This window comes from Amblyraja radiata, chromosome 23 (assembly GCF_010909765.2).
Source record: "Amblyraja radiata isolate CabotCenter1 chromosome 23, sAmbRad1.1.pri, whole genome shotgun sequence".
NCBI classification, from domain to species: Eukaryota; Metazoa; Chordata; class Chondrichthyes; order Rajiformes; family Rajidae; genus Amblyraja; species Amblyraja radiata.
Genome location: NC_045978.1, coordinates 25,384,337 through 25,410,477, shown reverse-complemented (window position 1 = coordinate 25,410,477; position 26,141 = coordinate 25,384,337). Strand labels below are relative to the sequence as shown.

Genomic DNA, 26,141 nt, shown 5'->3' with positions numbered 1-26,141 from the left:
GTGAACAGAACAAAGAATACTCTAATAAAACAAGAAGATACAAAGTGCTGCAGTAACCCAGTGGGTCAGGCCACATCTCTGGAGAACATAAAATAGGACATGTTTCGGGTCGGGACCATTATTCAGAGTGATTGCAGAATGGGGGCGGAAAGCTGGAAGAGAGATGTGGGCAGGACAAAACCTGGTGAGTGATAGGTGGATACAAGTGAGGCAGATGATTGAACAAAGGCCAGAATTGAAAAGACAGTAAGTGTGAGATAAGGATAGAAGAGGAATGAATTGTGAAGCCAGAGGAGGGGATATAGGTAGACGGGGTTGTGGGGGGGGGGGGGTGACAGGGAAGGGGAGAAATGGATGCAAAACCAGTTGGGGCAGAAAGAAACATAGAAACATAGAAATTAGGTGCAGGAGTAGGCCATTCGGGGGGAGGGGGAGCAGGAGCAGGGGTGTGGTGAATACTCTGATGTTTGCCTTGCTTTGTGGCTATTACTACCTGACAAGTAATATAGCAGTACATCCATGTTTAAAGTCAGCTATACTAATTAGCAGAACTCTCATGTTTGCAGCCAAACATAAGAGTGGTAACAACTTTTTTTGTAGTGAATAATAACGTCATCAACCCCTCAGCATGCTATAATCTGCATCATAGTCCGCAATGTAGCATAATACAATGGACCTCCCATAATACGGGTCCAACCGATTTTCCGACACCTTTGGTTTCAGCGCATTTCTGGATTATCCTTTTTTGCCGGACCTTGGTGGGTGCTGAGGTCACGGCCTTGGTGGGTGCTGAGATACCGGTCCGCAGGGGTCAGCCGTGGAAGTCGACTATGGGAACGGAACTGCCAGCCCCAGCCGGTCCGGGGTTCCAGAGCCCTGGCCGCAGGGGGCATATTCAATCGGCGTGGAAGTCCCGATGAGATCGACCATCTCACCCGACCCATGTGCCATAATTTCGGGGGGGACCGCCAGGAAGGGAGGGGGGGGGGAGGGGGGATTTGGTCTGGATATGATTGGTGGAAAATTGGTGGTGGACCTGTAGCAGATAGACACCACATATTTCACCACAACATTGTGATATCTCCTGCACCTCTCACTGTGAGATCGTAATCTGCACCAAATCTTTCATTTTTAACACAGCACCCATTTCATTGTGATATTCTGGTATGCTTTGTATCCACTGCTATAACACCCTGCAATATACCCTACAATTGATATGGCTCCCACATCCAGCACCCTCTGATATAACTTGCCTCTCTCTCTGCAAGCCTGGCTTGCTGCAATTTGCGTTAGGAGAGGAGTCAGTCTCACTGTTCAATGACGAAGTGCCTTTCATCCTCATTAGGGCACATCACTATCAGCCTCACATTTTTCATTATAATACGTCTCAAATATAATCTATACCACTCAGCAATGTTTTCTTATCTGGTCTATCTTTCTCCGTGGAAATGAGGCAGCACGGTGGCGCAGCTGATAGATCTACTGCCTCAGAGCAGAGACCCGGGTTCGATCCTGACCTCGGGTACTGTCTGTGTGGATGCACATTCTCCCTGTGATTGCAGTGGGTTTCCTCCGGGCGCTCCGGTTTCCTCCGACATCCAAAAGACGTGCAGGTTTGTAGGTTAACTGGCCTCTGTAAGTTGCCCCCAGTGCGTAGGAAGTGAACCAGTTACACTTGTTCTATCCTACACACCAGGGACAATTTGCAGAAGCCGATTAATCAACAAACCTGCACGTCTTTGGAATGTGGGAGGAAAACAGAGCACCCAGAGAAAACCTAGGCGGTCACAGGGGGAACGTGCAAACTCCGTACAGACAGCACCCCTAGTCAGGATCGAAGCTGGGTCTCTGACGCTGTGAGACTGTAACTCTACTGCTGCGCCACCAGGTGTTTTTCCAGGTGTGGGGGAACTGTAAAGTACTTTATACATTCAGCAGCCTGAGACTATCTCCTAAGGACAGGGTCCAACAAATGACAATTACATTTCCTAACCTTGTACTTCAATCCCTATGTGGCAATGCTGCTTCCTACCTCTATCTGGTACAGCCTTTTTTCCACTGCCCTAATGCTGACTGTTATCCAAAATTGTATTTCATTACCTTCTTTAAAATGACTGACTGCTGCTAAATGCTATTTCTTTTTCCCAGCACATTAAACCCTTTTGAATTCACTGTATTCACAAATCTGCAGTGAGAGCATTTTATATTTAGCTATTCCTCGGTCCTACAGACTGCAAGATTTCAACACACATTGGCACATCAGAAGTGCCAATGCCAACACCTTAATATCAGAGGGCAGTTTTATAATGGCCTCTGCCAGAGTTTAAAGACACGGCTGCCTTCGAAATAGGGCTCTTGCTTCTTAGAATATTTCCTGATTCCTAGCTGTCAAAGCCATCTTGTACAATCAGCCAGTGGAAATGCAGCAGGCTGCTCCCAAGCTAATCTTCCGAGCTGCAACAAATTCCTTATCGGAGCTTAATCCATGAGCTTCACATTTCAGTTTTCAGGCCTCATGCACAGCATTATGTTCACCTAAGATGGACACAAAATGCTGGGGTAACTCAGCGGGACAGGCAGCATCTCGGGAGAGAAGGAATGGGTGATGTTTCAGGTCGAGACCCTTCTTCAGACTGAAGTTATTCATTTATTCAGACTGAAGATGGGCCTCGACCTGAAACGTCAGCCATTCCTTCTCTCCAGAGATGCTGCCTAGCCCGCTGAGTTATTTTGTGTCTATCTTTGGTTTAAACCAGTATCTGCAGTTCCTTCATACACATTATGTTCACCTAGTTTAGTTTAGAGATACAGCACGGAAACAGGCTCTTCGGCCCACTGACTCCACGCTGACCGTCGATCACCTATTCTACATTCACATCCGACACACTATGGTCCATGTCGACCAGTGATCCCCGCACACTAGCACTATCCTACACACACTAGGGACCGGTTACAATTTTACCAAAGCCAATTACCCTACAAACCTGCACGTCTTTGGGGTGTGGGAGGAAACCGGAGCACCCGGAGAAAACCAATGCAGTTCACAGGAAGACCGTACAAACTCCGTACCCGTAGTCGGGATTGAACCCGAGTTGGTCTCGGGTTAGGCTGAGAGACGGTAATTACTTACAGACAGAAAATTAAACCTCAGCACATTGTCAATGCCCAGTGCTTTCAGCTGAAGTACGACTGGGGCAAGATTACTGCGTTGCATCTCTGGCACTGTGGATTCCGGAAGCTTCTCAAATGTTTCTTCTAAAGTTGCACAAGAAAGAAAAAAAACAGTTAATGTTCTAAAGACTGCAATTCAAACTCTGCCACGTTGCATTCTTCAAGATGTGAAATAACAACAAGTTTTTCTATGAAGTGTTTGTTATCATGGCCTTAACCCTACCTCAGCTATCATGAATTTGTTTAATGTTGTATTTTAGCATTAATGTTTTGTTTCTTTTGCACTTTTGTCTTTTTCTTTTCACTGCTTTGCAGTTTAATGTACAATTTATGAATAATCTACAGCATTGAAGTACAGAGGGGTCTTGGGGTCCAAGTCCATAGCACCCTGAAAGTGGCAACACAAGTAGATAGATAAAGAAGGCATATGGTATTCTTGCCTTCATAAATCAGGGCATTGAGATTATGTTATCATGATGCAGCCCTAGAGGACTTTGATTAGGCCACAGTTGGAATATTGTATGCAGTTCTGGTCGCCCCATTATGGGAAGATTGTGGAGGCTTTGGAAAGGTTGCAGAGGAGTTTTATTAGAATGTTGCCTGGATTGGAGGGTATTAGCTACAGGGGGGAGGTTGGACAGACTTGGTTTGTTTTCTCACCAAAGTGAATTACTTCATTGTTTTAATCTCAATACCTATTTAAGAAAATTGAATGATGTACACAGAAATGTGTAGGGGAACTGTGTAGTACTTTATACATTCAGCAGCCTGATACACTCCCCAAGAGTAGAGGCGAACAAGTGATATCAAAAATTCATAACCTTGCACTTAAATCCCTGGGATTGCTGAAGGGTCCCAATCCAAAACATCACCTATTCCTTTTCTTCAGATATGCTGCCTGACTCGCTGAGTTACTCCACTTAAGTGAGGTAGAGAGATTGGCTACTTTGGGGTAAGTTGCCATAGATCAGTTTGGAAATGTAATCATCAAAGTATATAAAAGTAGGATAGGCCTGCATAGATTGAACATGGAGAACCCATTCCCTGAACATGGATGTAATGCTGTGGCTTAATAAGGCGCTGGTCAGACTGCAACTGGAGTATTGTGAGCAGTTTTGGACCCCATATCTGAGGAAGGGTGTGCGGGCATTGGAGAGGATCCAGAGGAGGTTTACGAGAATGATCCCAGCGATGATTGGGTTAACATATGATGAGTGCTTGACGGCACTGGAGTTTAGAAGGATGGGAGGGACCGCATTGAAACTTACCGAATAGCGAAAGGCCTGGATAGAATGAATGTGGAGAGGATGTTTCCTCTAATGGGAGAGTCTAGGACCAGACCTTAGAATAAAAGGACGTACCTTTAGAAAGTAGATGAGGAGGAATGTCTTAGTCAGAGGGTGGTGAATCTGTGGAGTTCATTGCCACAAACGGATGTGGAGGCTAAGACAATGGATATATTTTATGGCAGATTGACAGAATCTGGTTTAGTACGGGTGCCAGGGGTTTTGGGGAGAATGCAGGGGAATAGGGTTGGGAAGGAAAGATAGATCAGCCATGATTGAATGGTGGAGTAGACTTGATAGGGCATGTGGCCCAATTCTGCTCCTATAACCTATGAACATGAACAAAGTGGCCAAAACTAGGTTGCACGGATTTGAGGTCATTGAGGAGAACGGACTACATTAAATGTAGTACAGATATTTAATATTATATACAATATTGTAGAGATAACAGCAGAGATCTCAAACTCACTTCCTAAATGTGGGGTGGAGGCAGGAACTTTCATCATACTGAACTGAGCTACTGAACCAAGTACAACCGAAACGACACAAGGTGTACCTGTTAACTTCAAAGCTGCAGACGGAACACTGTGATCAGTCTGAAAAGCATTACATTGGTTTGCATGATCACACATAATCTTTACAACCCAGTGTTATGAATGTTGGTTTCTCTAATTTCAAGTAATTCCTGCATTCCTATTCTCCCCCTCTCTCACCCCCTTCCCCCACCCTAGTCGTTCTACTAGTTCCACTTCGTATCCTTGTATCCTTGTCATTAGCACACCTTCCCCAGCCAGCAATGGGCTACTATGGACTTCCACCCTTCCTGAAGTCATCTGTTGCCGGCCCTATTTTGTTCTGGCCTTCTCTATCTTTCAGTCTGAAGAAGGGTTCCAACCCGAAACATGACCTATTCCTTTTCTCCAGAGATGCTCCCTGACCCACGGAGTTACTCCATTGTGTCTTTCTTCTGTGTTTGTTCATTTGAAAGGGATTGTTGACATTCCTTCAAAAAAAATCCTCCAAATCTTTATTTTAATGTCATTTTTAATAATTCAGGTGTGTTTCAATGAGTGAATCTTTTTTTTGTTTTTCATTTGTTATCAATAGATTTTTCTTAACATCTTATTTGTCGTTGTTAACCTGCCGGCTTATATTACCCAATATACCATTCAACTTTCAAATTAAGTGAACTTCAGAATTGTTGTTATCCATAGATAATATTTCTCTGCAAGAAATTGCAGAGTTGCAGATCTAGCCCAGACCATCACTCAGACCAGACTCATCACCATTGACCCCCATCTACACTTCAAGCTGCCTCGGAAAAGCAGCCAATATAATCAAAACCTTGTCCCACTCTAGTCATTCCTTCTTCTCCTTGCACCCGTAAGGCAAGAGGTGCAGAAACTTGAGAGCATATATCATCAGACACGGTGATATATGGGGCAACACGGTGGCACAGCGGGTAGAGTTGCTGCATTACAGCGCCAGAGACCCGGGTTCGATCCTGACTACTGGTGCTGTCTGTACGGAGTTTGTACATTCTCCGTGTGACCGCGTGGGTTTACACCAGGTGCTCTGGTTTCTTCCCAAATTCAAAAACTTACAGGTCTGTAGGTTAATTGGCTTCTATAAAATTGTGAATTGTCCACCGTATGTAGGATAGTGTGAGTGTATGGGGTGATCGCCAGTCGTCATGAACTCGGTGGGCCTCTCTGTTATCAGGCTTCTGAACGATCCTTCCATAAAACAGGGATCTGTCCGATTCACCTCTACCCCATTTGGGACATCGGACTTGGCCTCTGGAACAGTTGCCATACAATGCTGGGAACTATATTCTGCACCCTTTGCTCTACCTATCGTACCTGAGTGTGACTTGATTGTGTGGTATTATCTGATCAGATTGGACAGCATGCTTTTTACTGTGGCTTGGTACATGTGATAATAATAAACCTACCCCGTTAAGTTTAAGCTAAAACCTACACGTAAAGGTATTAGTGGAAATGGATGGTGCCCATGGGTATTTTCCTTACCTGTGCACAATCTGTAGCACTTCCCCGAGCGGTTTCGACCTGCACGACCCGCTCGCTGGGTTGCAGATGCCTGGGATACAGGAGTTACCACAAGAGACTCGATACCTGTCCTGGGATTGTAGGCTCTCAGCTTCACAAAGCCACAGTCAATGACAAAAACAATCCCGCTGATAGTGATCGAGGTTTCTGCTATGTTCGTGGCCACCACTATCTGGATTGAGAAATGAAAATATACTAGTGTTGTACCTTTGTAAATAAGAGCAAAGAATGCCAAACCATAAAGTCATACTCCACCTTAAAATCTATTCACTGGGTTTACTGCAGTAACACATGAAAGCCCTGGAGTAACTCTGCGGGTCAGGCAGCATCTCTGGAGGACATTGAGAGCCAATGTTTCAGGTTGGGACATTTCTTCAGATTGATTGTAGTAGGGGAAAGAGAGCTAGCAAAGTGGTAGAAAAAAAGCCTGGCAAGTGATAGGTGGTAGACACAAAGTGCTGGAGTGACTCAGCGGGTCAGGCAGCATCTCTGGAGAAAAAGGATGGGTGACGCCTCGGGTCAGGACCCTTCTTCAGACCTCAGTCCCGCTGAGTTACTCCAGCACTTTGTGACCCGCTGAGTTACTCCTGCAGTTCTTTGTTTCTACCAGTGATAGGTGGTTACAGGTGAGGAGGATGTTTGATTGGCAGAAGGGTGGACAAGGGGTGCAGATGAAAAGGAGACAAAAGGAAGACAAAAGGGGGACAAACAGAAACAAGAAGGAGGTAATGCAGTGTTACTGTGTGTGCAGAGGAAATTTAATAACATTGTACCAGTATGAGTGGCTGTAGCTACGTGAAATGACTGGAGAAACTGGAGTTACCTTCCCTCGAGCAAAGAGAAGGTTTTCAAAGAGGTGTTCAAATTTTTAAAGGATTTTGATGGCATAAATAAGTAGAAAATGTTTTAGAGATTAATGCGAATTGCCAAGAGAGTTTTCTTTACGTAGCAAGTTGTTGACCTGGAATGCAATGTCTGGAAGCGATGGAATCATATTCATGAGCAACTTTCAAAATGCAATACTTACATTTTTCACACAAAGGATATATGGAAAGAGCTGCCAGAGGAGGTAGTTGAGGCAGGTACTATCGCAACGTTTAAGAAACATTTATACAGGTACATGGATAGGATAGGGTTAGAGGGATAAGGGCCAAACGCAGGCAGGTGGGACTAGTATAGATGGTGTGGGCAAGTTGGGCCAAAGGGCCTGTTTCCACGCTGTATGACTGTGAAGGAAGAAGTATATTGAAGTGCTACAAGGAAAGAGCATGGGAATGGGACATTGGATTATTCTTTAAAAAAAAAACTGTCACAGGCACATTAGGCAAAAAAACTCTCCTCTTGTGCTGCAACTTTACGATTCTCTGATGGTTTTCTTCTGTTAATATTTTTAAGGATTAAAAGGTACTGCACCATTTTCTACTACAACGGTACACTTTGCAACAGAATAAGAGGATTAAAGGATATGGAGTTAGTACACAATGGTGCTGCTGAGGTAAAAGAACAACTATGCGTTTACTGATTGACGCAGTAACTGCAAGGGTCGAGTGACCTATTCCTGCCTCTACATTTTAATTTTCCTTGACCTATTGTAGCTGGAAACGGTTCACAATTCTTGGTCAAGAAAGAAAATAATAAAAAAAACAAAACAAATTAAGGTAGAAACAAGGAACTGCAGATGCTGGTTTACAAAAACGGACACAAAGTGCTGGAGTGATTCAGCAGGTTGGGCAGCATCTCGAAAAAACATGGATAGGTGACCTTGTGGGTCGGGACTGAATGTAGTCGGGGGGCGGGGGGAGGACTCACATCAAGCTGAACATGGGTCCTCATCCTACCACTGCTGCGCCACAGACCTCCCATTTTGTTCTCAATCTCTGAGTATCAGCAGCAAGGGGCAGCGGCTATTGGCGTTCCCCTTCCGCGCTGGACAAGATGGTGCCAGGCAGCCATCTTGGGCCGCTGCACTCCATGTGGTGATCGAGGTCCCACTGTGCTCTCTGTGACATGGCTCCAGAATTCTGGACACTGGGCCATGATATCAAAGGGTTATAGTAGTCAATTGGCAATAACCGACAACATTTCCCCTCTCTCCCCCTTCGATGGTCCATTATAACGAGGGTTTACTGTGTTGATTTGTTTTAGCGTCTGAGGTGCTTGTAAAGCTGCGGCAGGTAAGTCTTTCATTATTCCAATTCACATCCCATGCAAATGACAAACACTCTTGACTACAATATTTCACCCTGACCAACCTGAGGGGCAACCGTTTTTCCCCCCACAATGGGTGGTGGGTGCATGGAACGAGCTGATAGGGGAGGTAGACTTTCACCCTGACTGGAGCATTAATAGGTAACTCTACCGATTAATGCCCTCAGCACTAATGGGGAGGTAGTGGAGGAACTGGCTGTAGCTGACACTTTCTAACAAGAGAAGTGTGTCTGTGTCCCACCTTCCTGCAGTTCGGGGACATTCTTTCAAAGACTTTCATCTGTTCACTGGAAGGCAACCCTGCATACATAGGAAGAACACGGAGGTGCTTTTTCATCCCACTGCGGGAAAGAGCACGGGCTTGCTCGATCACCATGGAAACCACCATCTCCACTTCCTCCTGCAAAAAAAGAAAATACTGGTTAAAAAGGAATTTCAGTGCAGTTGCTAATGTTGGTCTGCAATCCCTTGCTCCTCTATGTCAAAACAATTCACACCGACATAAACACTTAAGATCGACACAAAATGCTGGAGTAACTCAGCGGGTCAGACAGCATCTCTGGTGAAAAGGGATAGGTGACGTTTTGGGTCGAGACCTTGCTTCAGACCGAGAGCATGGTTTTGACGGAAACCAGAGGTATGAAAAGGTTCAGAGCAAATCAGAGCTGGAACGATGACCCAGAAAAGGGTCCGAAACATAAATACTCAGCTATTTTTTATAATTTCCCTTGGTGCGGGTTCTTTTACTTCTTCCTATGTTATGTTATGTTGTGTATAAAATCATGAGGGGCATAGATATTGTGAATGCCCAGAGCCTTTTATCCAGGGTAGGAGAATCTAAAAGCAAAGGGCAATGATTTAAGCTGAGAGGGGGTGGGGGGGAGGGATATTTAATAGGAACCACAGGGGCAACACCTAGTGGGTGTATGGAATGAGCTGATAGGGGAGGAAGTTGAGGCAGGTACTATCACAGCATTTAAAAGACATTTGGACAGGTACATGGAAAGGATGGGTTTAAAAAGACATGGGCGAAAGGTGGTCTGGCGGACTCGTGTAGACAGGACATGTTGGTCAGCGTGGGTAAGTTGAGCCTAAGGGCCTAAGGGCCCGTTTCCACGCTGTATGCCTCCATGACTCTATGCTCTATTTTTGGCAAATAGCTAAAAGTACAGCAGCTGCAATACTTTCAGTCCGGGCAACTCAAACATTCCCAATAAGCCGGTCAACAATTGCATTAACATAAATTTAAACAACTGTGTTAAAAATAGTATCAAGGGAATTAAAGCTAAAGCATAAACATCCATTATGTTAAATTTTACCACAAAGTGGCAGTTAAAAAGACGAATAAGTAAAGATAGTGAGACTCAAATATGCATGTTTAGCAAGTGTACTGCGATTATCGAAACAATACACATTTCATCACAACTAGGCAGTTGCAATATGCTTCAATAAAATGCTGATTAAAATTTATCTTTATATCCTGAAACCTATTATCATGAAGATAAATTATATCATATAGAAGATGACCTGTTGCATTTAGTTTATTTCGTATAGAGATACAGTTCGGGGTATAGAGTTTTATTGCACAAGGGGCTACATAATGGTGCAGCAATCGAGCTGCTGCCTCACAGCGCCAGAGACCCGGGTTCGATCCTGACTACGGGTGCCGTCTGTACTGAGTTGGCACATTCTCCCTGGGTTTTGCCCCGGGTGCTCCGGTTTCCTCCCACATTCCAAAGAGTTCCAGGTTTGTAATTGGCTTCAGTAAAATGGTAAATTGTCCCGAGTGTGTAGGATAGTGTTAGTGTCCGGGGTGATCGCTGGTTGGCGCTGAATCGGTGGGCTGAAGAGCCTGTTACCGCATTGTATCTCTGAAGTAAAGATACAACATGGAAACCGACCCTTCAACCCACCGAGTCCACACCGACATTGATCACCCATTCACACTAGTTCTATGTTATCATACTTTCGCCCCGACTCCCTACACACTTGGGGCAATTCCCTTCCACCTTCATCCCTCCCTTTGGTTTTACATTTGACACCTCTTCTTTCCCTTTGTCTCCTTTATTCCCCCCTTTGTCTCCTTTTCTCCTCTAGTCTTTGTCCATCCACCCAGCCATCAAAAACCCTCCTCACCTGTAACCACCTGTCACTTGCCAGGCTTTGTCCGGCCTACACCTCTTTTCCACTTTCTCCCTCTTAGTTTAAGTGTGCGAGGATCTCTGGTCGGCGCGGACTCATTGGGCCGAAGGGCCTGTTTCCACACTGAATATCTAAACTAAACTGAATACAAGCACGTTGGCCTAACTTCAAACATTAAGAGCAATTAAGCAACTATTAATTTTAGCAAAAATGTTTATTAACATATATCTCTGGGAGCTTGCTATATAAATTGGTTTTAGTTTTAAGTTTTAGAGATACAACACAGAAACAGGCCCTTCGGCCCACCGAGTTTACGACGACCAGCGATCCCCGCATATTAACACTATCCTACACATACTAGGGACAATTTACATCTTTACAAAGCCAATTAACCTCCAATCTGTACATCTTTGGAGAGTGGGAGGAAACCAAAGACCTCGGAGAAAACCCATGCGGTCACAGGGAGAACGTACAAACTCCGTACAGACGGCACCCGTAGTCGGGATCTAACCTGGGTCTTTGGCGCTGAAAGGCAGCAACTTTACTGCTGCGCCACTTGCTATTTTATTTCAAGGAAGTTAATATGAGGATTACAAGATGACTCAAATAGTATTTACACCCAGGCCTACGATGACTAATAGGAACAATTGCGCTGTCAAATAATATTTACCGCAGAGTTAAAGCTACCTTTAAGCGGCAAAAAAAATGCCATTTGATCCATTCTTCACCTTAATGGAGGCTAGAGGCTAATACCACCTAGTTGCCTAGCAACAAATATTGTTAGTCACCTTTCCCCAACCAGTCTGCACAAGTGAAAAAAAATCAATGGGCTCTGTAGACTTTAGGCTGAGTTGGCAATTGAACTTATTATCACACACTCTTTGTGCGTCTCTTAAAATTTGTGCTTCTCTTTAAGTTTCTTTATCTCTACCGTTTCCTAGTTCTGATGAAAGATCACAACAGAAATGTTATCTCTGCTTCTCTCCATTGATGCTGCCTAAACTGCCGAATTAGTTTAGTTTATTATTACTGTCACGCGTACCGAGGTACAGTGAAAAGCTTTTATAGCGTTCTATCCAGTCAAAGAAAAGGCTAGACATGATCACAATCCACAGTGTGCAGATAAAGAATATTTCCGGAATTTCTGTTTACATTGTGAAAATTCAAATCAAGTCAAAGCAAAATGAAAATATTGCTTGCAGCAGCATCGCAGACACATAGATTTAGATAACACACACATTATAGATAAATCTCTCCATATAAATACAAAATAAAATATATGAGTGCAAACTGCAATTAGAAAAACAAGTCCAAGAGGTCAATAGTATCCTTACGTGATTAGCACAGTCACGTTAAAAGTGTCTCTCTAACAGATAGAAGAATTAGTTTAGACTAGTTCAGTTTAGAGATACAGAACGGAAACAGGCCCTTTGGCCCATCAAGTCCGCGCCGACCAGCGATTGTAAATTCTAACACACAAGGGACAATTTACAATTTTACCAAAGCCAATTAATGTACAAATCTGTATGTCTTTGGAGTGTGGGAGGACCCGGGGCATCCGGATAAAACCCACGTGGTCATAGGGAGAACGTACACACTCTGTAAAGATAGCATTCGTAGTCAGGCAGCAACTCTGCCACAGCGCCACCTTGCCGCCCAAGAATCTGGATACCAAACACACGCCACAGAAAAACATCCAGACCATCATTCTCATGCAGTACTGGGGCAATGCTGGTGTTGTGGACATCATCCATCAAATGAAATATTAAACCGAGTAAGTGGCACAATGGCGTAGCTGGTAGAGCCGCTGTCTCACTGCACCAGAGACCCAGTTTGATTCCTGACCTCAGGTGCTGTCTGAGCGGAGTTTGCACATTCACCCTGTGACCGCGTGGGTTTCCTCTGGATGCTCCAATTTCCTCTCACATCCCAAAGATATGCAGGTTTGTAGGTTGATTGGCTCCGATTCCCCTAATCTGGACAAGAGACTCTGTGCATCTACCCGATCTATTCCTCTCATTTTCCTTTCCAGCCACAACACTGCCAATCATTTAGGGACCGTAAAGCCAATGGTAGCAATTGTAATTCTTACTCACACCAACTGATTCTTTGTTCTAGCTTGTTATTATGTAGATAAAGCAGGGAAACAAACCTGTCCTGTTAGAAACGCCAAGATATCCCCATCGGCCTCATTCTGGTGGATCTTTGTAACCGTGTCAACTGTGGCTTTCAGATAATCAGGAACTGGGCTGAAAGGAACAGAGCGACAACATTGTCAGCGAAGCTTTGAAGAGTTGTACATGAAATTTAGTGACAGTATGGAAAAAATTAACAATTTATGCCGTTGATATGCCTGAGTCCCTGCCTCCCCGCCTTCCCCATGTGAGATTTCTGTTCTGGGTTATGGAACTGGAAAGGGACAGAGCCAGAGGAGAGGTTAAATGGAATGGATGGAATGGAATGCTATTTAGGCCAGGTCAGGTTAGGTTTTCAGGTCAGGCAACATCAGTGGAGGGAAATGGGCAATATTTCAGGTCGTGTTTTCTTCAGACCTGATGTTCCTGCAGTTTTTTTGTTTTTTTTGCAACATCTGATCACTTGCGAGTCAAATATTCCCTTTAAGTGTATCACCATCCTCCTCACGGTTCACTATGCTTCACTGTGCATTGAGCGTGTGTGTGTGTGCGAGAGAGAGAGAATGAGTGTGAGAGAATGAGTGAGAGGAAGGGAGAGAGAGAGGGAGGATATAGGGCGAGACGGAGGAAGGGAGTGCGTGTGTGTGCATGGAGGGGGAGGGGAAGGGAGAGGGAGGGGAACAGGGAGAGGGCGAGGGAGAGGGAGAGAAGAGGATTGATGGGTCATTCCCATGCGCCCTAAGTTGGGGGATAAAGGAACATGTGAGAGAAAAAATATTTCAGCAAGATTATTGAAAATAAATACCAATAAATTAATGAACCTCAAATTAGTAGAACATAATAAGCTCTTAAAAACATACTTACAGAATGATTTTACAAGGAAACAGGGCAATCAGACTACCATGCGGGTACAAATTTTTGGATGGATCTATCTAATCAATCTCAGATACCCCTATAGCCCAAGACAGTAACTCACAGACAAAACCAAAATGTAATAACCTTTCCTAATCCTCATTTCAATGATTGGTTCACTCAAGTGCCTGTTAAGATTCAGCCACAGTGCTGTGGGGACAATCACCCTACACAGGTAAGGCTTGTCAATATTGTTCTCGCCAAGACTTTTTTTGCCATAAGCCTATATAGCATAGTGCCACCATTACTGAGAGTAGCTTAAATGTACCTTAATGTATAAAAAATATCAACAGGAAACATCCGGCCCTCGACGGTGAGGATACCACATGTGTCCTTACTGGGGTCCTTGGTCTCATTCAGATTGAAGAAATTTCGAAATTTCTGCAAGATAAAAAGTAAGAAAAAAAAGATCAAAATGGACCCAAAAGAGTAACCGACTGCAGATGAACATAGAAGGTGGCACAGCGGTGCAACGGTAGGGTTGCTGCCTTCCAGCGTCAGAGACCCGGGTTCAATCCTGACGACGGGTGTTGTACATTCTCCCCCTGACTGCGTGGGTTTTCTCCGGGTGCTATGGTTTCCTCCCGCACTCCAAAGACATCCAGGTTTGTAGATTAACTGTAAAGATTGTAAATTAACCCTAGTGCTAGTGTATTGGGATGGCTGGTCGGTGCGGACTCGGTGGGCTCTGAGGCCAGTTTCCGCGTTGCATCTCTAAACTCAACTAAAGAGAGACTGCAGATATTAAAATCTTGACCACAACACAAATTGCTGGAGGAATTCAGCAGGTCAGGCAGTATCCAGGAAGGGAATGGACGGGCGATATCCGTGTTAATCGGAAGTGTCCCTCCCCAGATGCTGCCTGATCTGCTGAGTTCTTCCAGCACTTTGTGTTTTGCTAGAGATGAACAAAAGCTTTCCGGAATCTTTCAAAATTAAATATTGTGAAACATTTTGCCATTAATATTTTTCATAGTGGGGTGAAATCATTGTTATGACTATTAATAGCTGCAGTGATATTTCCCCTCAGAGGTTTTGTGGCTATTTAATGATCTACCAGGTGAATTTGTCAAGTTTAGTTTAGTTTAAAGATACAACATGGAAACAGTCCCTTCAGCCCATCGAGTCCATGCTGGCCATTGATCACCCGTTCACGCTAGTTATCCCACTACACACTTGGGATAATTTATGGAGGCCAATTAACCTACACACCCGTAAGTCTTTGGAGTGTGGGAGGGAACCGGAGCACCCAGAGAAAAGTTCACGCAGTCACAGGGACAATGGGCAAACTCCATACAGACAGCACCCAGGGTCAGGATCGAACCCGGGTCTCTGTCGCTGTGAAACAGCAGCTGTGCTATTATGCTGCCCGAGCAAGCTCAGAGGATACTCAAAATCAGATGGAATCGCATTTCTGCTGTAACCTCAGTGAAGTTCCACAAAACCCCTAATAGTATTTTTTCAGAGTTTCTGCTGGTTAAGATTGATGATTAGGGGAACTCCCATGAAACTTCAACCACGTAAAGTATAGGTTCCATACGCAGAGAATACTGATGAATACAGCGGAATGAACTATCCATAATTCTCTTTCATAATAACTACTGTGGCACGGTGGTGGAGAGGTAGAGTTGCTGCCTTGCAGCGCCAGAGACCTGGGTTCGATGCTGATTACGGGTGCTGTTGAGATGGAGTTTGTATGTTCTCCCCGTGACTGCGTGGGTTTCTCGGGTGCTCTGGTTTCCTCCCACACTCCAAAGACAAATAGGTTTGTAGGTTAATTGGCTTCTGTAAATTGTAAATTGCCCCTGGTGTGCAGGATAGTGCTAGTGTGTAGGATAGTGCTAGTGTCTGGGGTGATTGCTGGTCGGCGTGGACTCGGTGGGCCACAGGGCATGTTTCCATGCTGTATCTCTAAAGTCTAGAATCTAAATAAGACAAAACCAAGTATTTCATTGCACTGCTACTACACCTTCGGAGCATGTAAAAATAATGACCCTGCTGTCGTTGCCTTATGTGTGACTCTGGTTTGAGACCAGCCCCTTTCCAGAAATGCAACAATGTATATTCAGTAATCTGTCATAGCAATGTTAATTTGTAGACGAGTCAAAGAGATTAGAACAAGAGATCATAATCTCGATCAGAGGTAGGTTTTAAGGAGCATCTCAAAGGAGGCGGGTGAGGCTGGGAGACAGACAGATTTTGGCAGCAAATTCCACAACTTATACGAAACACAAAGTGCTGGACTAATTCAGTGGGTCAAGCAGCATTTCCGGAGGCCATGGATAAGCAACATTTCGGATCGGGATCCTTCTTCAATCTGAGGACGGGTTCCAACCCCAAATATCAGCCTGAGGATGAGTCCCAAGCCAAAACATCACCAATGCACGATCTCCAGAGATGCTGCCTGACCCGCTGAGTAAAGGCCCTGTCCCACTTTCCCGAGTTACTCACAAATTCTCCCGAGTTTTCCCCTTGATTCGAACTAGGAGAATTACAGAATAGCCATTCATAGGTACTCGGGGCTATTTTTTTAAAATCGTGGACATTTTTCAACGTTGAAAAAAGTCCCGACTTACCTGATGCCCCGAGTTCCTACGGCTGGTATTACGAGCTGCTACGAAACATCTAAGGACTCCTACGGCCTTCTACAAGCTCGCTACCGACATTCCCCGACATTCTCCGAGTTCGAATCAAAGGGAAAACTCGGGAGAGTTTGTGAGTAACTCAGGAAAGTGGGACAAGCCTTTTACTCCATCGTTTTGTGTTTTACTCAGATTCCAACAGATTTCTGCAGTTCCTTGCATCTCCACCTCTTGTGGCCTTGGAAGAGGCAATCATGATGTGGAGAAAAGTAGTGATACGCAGAAGAAGCCAGAGTTTAAACAATGTGAAGTTCTTTAAAAGTTGCAAATTTGAAAGATAACAGAGATAAGTGCAAGCACAAGATCCCACAACAAAGCAAGTGCACTATGATGGTGTGGAAAGGAACTGCTGATGCTGATATATATCAAAGAGTGACACAAAGTGCTGGAGTAACTCAGCGGGTCAGGCAGCATCTTTGGAGAAAAAGGATGGATGACATTTTGGATCGGAACCCTTCAGAGTCTGAAGAAGGGGCTCGACCCAAAACGTCACCCATCCTTTTTGTCAAGAGATGCTGCCTGAGCCGCTGAGTTACTCCAGCACTCTGTGTGTATCTGCACTATTATGATGGGTGGCCATAATTCAGATAGCTCGTCAGCACAACAATGACGTGGGCAATGTACAAACCTCGGCATCCAGTGTAGCAGAAGATACAATCAGTCGTAAATCGCCTCTTTTCTTCTGAATCTAAAAGAAAGTAAAAAATGTTGACAATATAATGCTGTTTGGTAGCACACAGCGCAGGACTTTTGTTTCATTTTTGCAAGGACTTTTGTTTCATTTCTCTTGGAAAGAAAACAAAAATCTGCTTTAGTTCCCCATTTTTCATCAGCTTTCCTTCGACACTAAACCAACTAGATTTCTTTTACTGGGGAGAGGAGAAAAAACCATTAAAGTACTTTGGTGAGGAAACAGAAATTTCAGACGGAAAAGCAGTTTTCAAGAATAAGGCAGTCATGGATGAGAACCACAAGAAACTGCAGATGTTGGAATCTTGACCAAAACACAAAGTACTGGGAAAAAAACTCAGCACGTGAGGCAGTATCTGTGGAGGGAATGGACTGGCGACATTTTGGGACGGGACCACTCAGACATGAAATTTTCTTTGAAGATGATGATTGTGTGCGCATGTGATAATGTACGGTCTGAGGCAGTTTCTCAGGAGAAAGGCCTTCATCATTCAGAGTATTGAGTATAGAAGTTGGGAGGTCATTTTGGAACATTGTGTTCAATTTTGGTCAACAGGTTATTGGAAAGACGTTGTCAAGCTTGAAAGGGTTCTGAGATTTGCCAGGATGCTGCCAGGGCTTGAAGAGCTATAGGGAGAGGTTGAGCAGGCTAGAAGTTGAGCATTCCTTGGACTGCAGGAGGATGAGGGATGATCTTATAGAGGTATACAAAATCATGAGAGGACTACTGTAGATCAGGTAAATGCACAGTCTTTTGCCCAGTGTAGGGGAATCGGAAACCAGAGGATTCTTAAGGGGTTGGACAGGCTAGATGCAGGAAGATTGCTCCCGATGTTGGGGAAGTCCAGGACAAGGGGTCACAGCTTAAGGATAAGGGGGAAATCCTTTAAAACCGAGATGAGAAGAACTTTTTTCACACAGAGAGTGGTGAATCTCTGGAACTCCCTGCCACAGAGGGTAGTCGAGGCCAGTTCATTGGCTATATTTAAGAGGGAGTTAGATGTGGCCCTTGTGGCTAAGGGGATCAGAGGGTATGGAGAGAAGGCAGGTACGGGATACTGAGTTGGATGATCAGCCATGATCATATTGAATGGCGGTGCAGGCTCGAAGGGCCGAATGGCCTACTCCTGCACCTAATTTCTATGTTTCTATGTTTCTATATAGGTTTAAGTTGAGGGGGGAAAGATTTAATGGGAACCTGAGGAGTATTTTTTTACACAAAGGGTGATGGGTGTATGGAACGAGCTGTTAGAGGAAGTAGCTGAGGCAGGTACTATCACAACTCTAAGAAACATTTTGGACAGGTACATGGATAGGACAGGTTTAGAGGGATTCTGGGCCAAAAGCAGGCAGATGGGACTAGTGTAGGTTGGTTGCCAGGGGCAAGTTGGGCTGAAGGGCCTGTTTCCATGCTGTATGACTCTATGAGTAAATGTAAAGAATATAAGGTGAACTATGGGCTGAAAACAAAGTGAATTGGACTGGAGTTTAATAAGGAATGAACGTGAACTTGCGAGTTGGGAACAAAATTAGGTCAGTCTGTTACTGTAGCCTTTCCTCCCTTTAATAAGATCATGGTTGAACTGATCATCCATGGTTATCCATTTACCCCACATAACATATCACCCCTTTGCTTATCAATAATTAATCTATCTCTGCCTAATAAATATTTGAAGATTCTGCTTCCACATCCAAAGACCAGCTGAGAGAATAAAAAAGGACACCCCAGGCAGGCAATGTTTCACAAGTCCTGTTATTTTCAAACAACGGCCACTGATTCTAGATTCTAAGACAAGGAAGAAAATATTTTCCACCCTTTCAGGAGCTAAGGGGGCGAAGGGAACACAAAGTGGACGCGATAGACAAGGTAAGCTTTCAGAGGACATGGCATGGGCAGCAGCACAGTGGCGGAGCTGGTAGAGCTACTGCCTCACAGCGCTAGAGACCCAGGTTCGATCCAGACCTCTGGTGTTGTCTGTATGGAGTTTGCCTATGATCGTGTGGGGATTCCTCCAGGATGTACCTGGTTTACATCCCAAAGACGTGCGGGGCTGTTGTTTAATTGCCCTCCTGTAAAATCCCGCCTAATGTGTGGGGAGTGGATTAGAAAGTGGGATAACACAGAAAGAGTGTGAATGCGTGATCATTGGTTGATGTGGACTCGGTGGGCCAAACGGTCTACACTAAACTAAATACAACCAGGAAAGAGCTCGCAGTGGCACAGATTGAGGAGAACCATTGCCAATAGACCATTTCTAAATCATTGACGGGAGATGTTGAGAGCTAAATACTATGCAAAAATACAGCCAGAAATAAAACCACTCAAACATATCAGAGAAAGCTTGGTTTGTGGAAGGCATTAAAAGCATCAGGAAATAACAGCGGTATAAAAGTAAAATTGCAAATGTTGAGAAAGCACATAAAATAGGCATCTGGTGTTTCTTTTTTGAATGCGAATGCAATATTCCTGGGATTTTCTTCTGCAACCCCAGACTTCATCTTTCAAAAGGAAAGCATCATGCAGTTTTCTTTCGACAAACAAGTGCACAAGGATTACACACCTTTCTTAGTAAACCAATGGCCACATCGGTGTACAGAGTTCTTTCATGGGCCTCGTCGAGGAGAAGAACACTGAAATAGCAGCATAAGAACAGAATTCATTAGACAGGCAAGCTCGTAAAACTACCAATGTTTCCTGATCACAGGCGCAGCCCAGCCCATCACACAAAACAACCTCCCTTCCATTGACTCCATTTATACCTCACGCTGCCTCAGCAAGGCCAGCAGCTTAATCTTTCTTTCTTTTACAATCTTTTTATTGTTTTTTTCCCCAAAAAAACAAAAATAAAACATAAAAAACAGAGCAACAAGAATAATGATAAACATAACAATGATATTGATATAAAGGGATCAGGATTACATTAATAACAGGTATAACCTAATATGAGACCAGTGTCAAAATACACAATGAATATAGACCTCCCCGGTCCCTATGTAAATATAGTTAAATCTTTAAAAGGAAACTTATAAATGTAAAAAAAACCACAAAGATAAAAAGACAAAAAGAAAAAGAAAAAAGGAAAAAACAAAACCCCCCTAAACTACAGAGAAAAAAAAATTAATAATAATAAAATAAGAATAAAAATAAAATAAATTTAAAAACAAAACAAAGCAAAACAGAATCTGAACTGCGAATTTCAACAATTTAAGTCTGTTTGTCGTCAAACAGCAGCTGAATCAAGGAAGAGTCGCACCCTGGCCACTCCCGCTTCTCCCCTCTCCCATCAGGCAAAAGGTATAGAAGCCTGAAAACGCACACCACCAGATTCAGGGACAGTTTCTTCCCAAGATAGACACAAAAAGCTGGAGTAACTCAGTGGGACAGGCAGCATCTCTGGGGACAAGGAATGGGTGACGTTTCGGGTCTGAAGTCTGAAGAAGGGTCTCGACCCAAAACGTCACCCATTATTTCTCTCCAGAGATGCTGCCTGTCCCGCTGAGTTACTCCAGCTTTTTATGTCTATCTTCGGTTTAAACCAGCATCTGCAGTTCCTTCGTGCACAGTTTTGTCCCAGCTGTTATCAGCCAACTGAATCATCCTATCACATCCAGAGAGCAGTCCTGAACTACTATCTACCTCATTGGTGACCTTCGGACTATCCTTGTTCGGACTTTGCTGGCTTTACCTTGCACTAAACGTTATTCCCTTATCATGTTTCTATATATAGTAAATGGTTCAATTGTAATTATGTATTGTCTTTCCGCTGACAGGATAGTACGCAACAATAGCTTTTCATTGTACCTCGGTAGACAAATTAAACTGAACTCAAGTGGCGGGAGTATCACAGCTTCAAATATATTATAGTATCAGTGTTACAGTGCAGCAAAGGATATGGTCTTTTTTCACAAGACACTGCATGAGAAATGTGCAGAATTAATGGTAAAGTTTATGCACTTTTGAACAGGAAATAGGCAAGGCAAGGCAAGGCAACTTTATTTATATAGCACATTTCATACACGAGGCAGACTCAAAGTGCTTCACATAAAAACATGTCATACAATAAAATGAAATAATAAAATGAAATAAAATAGAAGAATTAAAAGAAAAGAAAAGCAAAATTAAAAATGCATTATAAAAAGTGCAAAAGTTAAAAGTGCAATGTAGTTAAGATTTAGCTGAAAGCTAAAGTAAACATAAAAGTTTTCAGTCTTGTTTTAAAAGTGGTCAAAGTTGAGGCAAGTCTTAAATCTTCAGGAAGTTTATTCCAGCTATTAATCGCTATTAATAGTGAAAGGCCTGAATAGAGTGGATATGGAGAGGATGTTTCCACTAGTGGGAGACTAGGATCAGCGGGCATAGTCTCAGAATAAAAGGACCTACCTTTAGAAAGGAGACGAGGAGGATGTTTCTTAGTCAGAGGGTGATGAATCTATGGAATTTATTATCACAGAAGGCTGTGGAGGCCAAGTCCACTCACATTTTAAAGCAGAGATTGGCAGATAATTGATTAGTACGGGTGGGGGAGAAGGCAGGAGAATAGAGTTGAGAGGGAAAGATAGATCAGTCATACTTGAATGGTGGAGTCAATGGGTCGAATGGCCTCATTCTGATCCTATAACTTATGAACTTAATAGCAGTTTGTTCTTGACTCTCATTGGCATTTCCCCCCTCTCCTACACCACCTAGAATGTCTTTCTTTGATGACACTCTGCCAGGTTGAGAACTTTTGATCCTTCCATCTAGGGGCAGCACAATGGCTCAGTTGCCAGAGCTGCTGAGTCACAGTGCCAGAGTCCCAGGTTCGACACTGACCATGGGTGCTGTCTGTGTGGAGTTTGCACATTCTCCCTATATGGGTTTTGATTTAATTTTTTATTTTATTTTTTTAATTGAAAGAGACAGCATGGAAACAGGCCCTTTGGCCCACCCAGTCCCTACCCACCATCGGAGAACCCGTTCAAATTTGTTCCATGTTATACTACATTTGCAACAACTCCCAACACAGTCGGTGCAATTTTACAGAGGCCAATTAACGAACAAACCCACTCGTCTTTGGCATGTGAGGGGAAACCAGAGCACCCAGATGAAACCCATGCAGTCACAGGAGGAACGTGCAAACTCCACACTGACAGCACCCAAGATCAGGATCAAACCCGGGTCTCTGATGCTATGAGGCAGCGGATCTATCAACTACGCCAATATGCCGACAATATGTTCCAACCTGCTCCCACATCCCAAGGATGAGAAAGTGGGATAACATAGAACTAGTGTGAACAGGTGATCGATGGTCAGATTTGGAGGTCTGAAGGGTTATTTCTATGCTGTATCTCTAAACTAAACGAATATAGCCTCACCTACATTTAGTTTAGTTTTGACATACAGCGCGGAAACAGGCCCTTCAGCCCGCCGAGTCTGCACCAACCAGTGATCCCTGCACATGAACACCACCCTACACACCCTAGAGACAATTTTACATTTATACCAAGCCAAAAAGCCTACAAACCTGTACGTCTTTGGAGTGTGGAAGGAAACCGAAGATTTCAGAGATAATCAATGCAGGTTATGAGGAGTACGTACAAACTCCATACAGACAAGCACCCGTAGTCAGGATCGAACATTTCTTAATGTTCACAGCTAGGCATGGTTTTAGATCAATTTTCAGTTTACATAATTTGCTGTAAAGCTCCAATAACATGACTTACATTCTCCTGTCACTATGTGCTGTCTTTGACATTTAAGGTTGAACAGCTGGAACATAATTAGTATTTTTTATCAAATATTGTTAATTACCAGCAGAATATACCTCAACAAAAAAATACACAATAGAGAAAAGAAAATTACAGCATGTACCACATTCTCTTTTAATTTAATTTAGTTTAATTTAGATAAGTTTAGTTTATTGTCACGTTTTCCGAGGTGCAGTGAAAAGCTTTATGTTGTGTGCTATCCAGTCAGCCAAAAGACTATACACAATTACAATCAAGTCGTCCACAGTGCACAGATACAGGGTAAAGTGAATAATGTTTAGTGCAAGATAACTTCTTCTTATTCGTCACTGCTTATTTGTGAGCGAGATTTTTGAAAAATAAATCTGGAATAGATTCCTCTCTTGTTTTTTTATTCACAGCCGGGCAATGTTACATTCTATACCACTTCAATGGTGCACGGAAATTTGATCCAAATTGTGCTTAGCTCAATATAATTCTCAGTTGGTTGAACTAACTACGAGCATTTGCCAACAACTTCACGACCAATATACATCAGACAGAGTCACCTTAAAAGCAGCAAGGTTCAAGCAGCTTGGCTTTGCTTCATTTTACTTGCAGTAAAATGTAATAAATACTGGTATTTTAAAAGAAGTTTGAGTTACAGTAACATTGTTGAAATATTCTGTTAGTATTTACCTGTATTTCTTCAATAAAGGGTCAGCCATCATTTCCCTGACGAGCATCCCATCTGTAAGGAACTAAGCCAGTGGTACAGGATTATTCAATATTTTAATTCAGACTAAGACTGGTTGAACGCCGATTTTCCGGCACAATAAACCATTGTGATAATGGACCATAGTCGAGGGAGTGGTGTCCGTTATTGCTGATTACTGCAGATTATGGTTAAAAGGACAAAAAGTGCTGGAGTAATTCAACGGATCAGGATCTCTGGAGAACATGGATAGGTGATATCGGGACCTTCCTCAGACTGATTCTGTTGGCTGAGTTACTCCAGCACTTTAAAACTAGGACCGGTCACTGTGGGGCTCCCTCCCCTCTCACCTGCTGCTGCTTCCAAGGTGGAGTATGTGGGCATCTCCGGGGGAGAAGGAGGAGGCGGTGGAGGGGAGGAGAAGAGGGCGACTGGACAGAGCGAGCGACGGGAGAAGCAGGCGACGGTGGTCGAGCGGGGAGCGGATGAAGCCACCGCCGACAGCATGAAGCAGCAGCAGGTGAGAGGGGCTCTCTGGTGCACCTGGCGAGTTGGGAGTGGGGTCGGAAGCCGTGGCTCTAAACGGCCGGGGAGATGGTGGGAGCCGGGGATGGGTCGACAAGTCATACCATTTACATTGTTTACCAGGCCATCTGTGGCCGCTCAGGGAATTATAACTGGGCTTTTGTAATTTTGTCCAGATTATGGGGAGGGGGAAGAACCATCAGTTGCTGGAAGATCGGAGTTCAACCTGTAGAACGTAAAACAGTACCAAAGAGACACTGCACAGAAAGATGTGTTCAGCCCACTGAGTCCATGCCAACCATCATATGCCAATTTAACACTAAGTCTACCCTAACCCATTAAATTCTCCACATATTCCCATCAACTCCAGATTTATTTGTGTCCTACTGGAAATTTGACCAGACTTTCCCTGGAATCTCAGTCATTGGACACTCTTGGACAATTAGGATTTATTACAACAATACTGAAGTGGAACTCCTGTAAGGTAAATATAATGTAGAAATGTCATGCACTATGGGGTAGCAATGATGGACACAAAATGCTGGAGTAACTCAGTGGGTCAGGCAGTATCTCTGGTGAAGAGGAATGGGTGACGTTTTGGATCAGGACGCGAGTCTAAATAATGGTCTGGACCCGAAACTTCACCAATTCCTTTCTCCAGAGATACCGCCTGATCCTTTGAGTTACTCCAGCATTTTGTGCCTATATTTGGAATAAACCAGCATCTGCAGTTCCTTCCTACACATATGGGATAGCAATAGTTCTCTATGCCGTATGGCTTTAGTTTAGATTAGCTTAGTTTAGAGATATAGCGTGGAAATAAGCCCTTTGGCCCACCGAGTCCGCACAGACCAGTGATCGCGACACTGACACTATCCTACACAATATGGATAATTTACAATTTTACCGAAGTCAATTAACCTACAAACCTGTACATCTTTGGAGTGTGGGAGGAAACTGGAGCACCTGGAGAAAACCCACAGTCACAGGGAAAATGTGAAAACTCCATTCAGACAGCACCCATAGTCCGGCTCGAACCCGGGTCTCAGGTGCTGTAAGGCAGCAACTCTACTGCTGCGCCACTGTGCCACCCCTAATCATTCAAAGTCATGCTAACTGACCTAGTTACTCTTTATGCACCAAACCTGTGAATATTCTGGTATCGTGCGGCACTGCCTTGGCTACAATCTCAATGGCGCACATTGACAGTAAATTGTACCTTTATTCTGGTGGCTTGGGAATCTGTGCAGTCATCAAAACGGATGCAATATCCGACCTCGTGACCCAACATTGCACCTCGCTCCTCTGCCACCCGTCCCGCCACCTAGAGATGAAAGGAAGAAAGATTAACAGGATTAAACTGCTTGCAGGTCTCACTCTCCAAGGTGCAACTTCACAATATCTAAAGAAAGATGCATTTATACAGAATCTCTCAGGAAGTTCCTTGGCACTCTACTGGTAAAGATGCTTTTTTTTCCCAGCTCTAAGTCACTCCATTGTAAGTTGTTATCTAGGCCGATATAGGCAATTATATTGTAGTGCAAATAGTTTAAAAAAAAAATGATTATTAATGTTTCACAGGCACTTCATCAGACAAATAATTTCATGTCACCAACGAGAAAGGCATTGACCGAGTAAAACAGAAGTCAGATTAAAAATGAGGATGCAGGTCTCCAAAGCATTTAAGAGATGGTCATCTCTGTTCAATTTCCCCCAATCGGTGTTAAGTCCCCCACTTCTTGGTCAAATAGCACATGTATTTGCATGAATGATGTCGCATAAATGTAGGCCATTTGGCCCTGGTGGCCCAGCGGTAGATTTTCTGCCTTATAGCACCAGAGACCCAGGTGCAATCCTGACTACAGGTGCTGTCTGTACGGAGTTTGTACGTTCTCCATGCGTGGGTTTTCGCCGGGAGCTCCCGTTTCCTCCCGCACTCC

The 26,141-nt window shown here is 43.8% G+C and overlaps 1 protein-coding gene across 1 annotated transcript in view; it reads right to left on the bottom strand.

The window, feature by feature from the left end:
- dhx35 (DEAH-box helicase 35) overlaps positions 1-26,141 on the bottom strand; it is a 68,713-nt gene that overhangs the window by 20,345 nt on the left and 22,227 nt on the right. The window contains exons 5-13 of the mRNA XM_033041871.1: positions 25,421-25,525; positions 23,661-23,722; positions 19,817-19,886; positions 17,194-17,253; positions 14,192-14,304; positions 13,029-13,125; positions 8,976-9,134; positions 6,488-6,698; positions 3,131-3,255 (exon numbers count right to left, since the gene is read on the bottom strand). Coding sequence (XP_032897762.1) covers positions 3,131-3,255; positions 6,488-6,698; positions 8,976-9,134; positions 13,029-13,125; positions 14,192-14,304; positions 17,194-17,253; positions 19,817-19,886; positions 23,661-23,722; positions 25,421-25,525 — 1,002 coding nt within the window. The remainder of the gene's footprint in view (positions 1-3,130; positions 3,256-6,487; positions 6,699-8,975; positions 9,135-13,028; positions 13,126-14,191; positions 14,305-17,193; positions 17,254-19,816; positions 19,887-23,660; positions 23,723-25,420; positions 25,526-26,141) is intronic.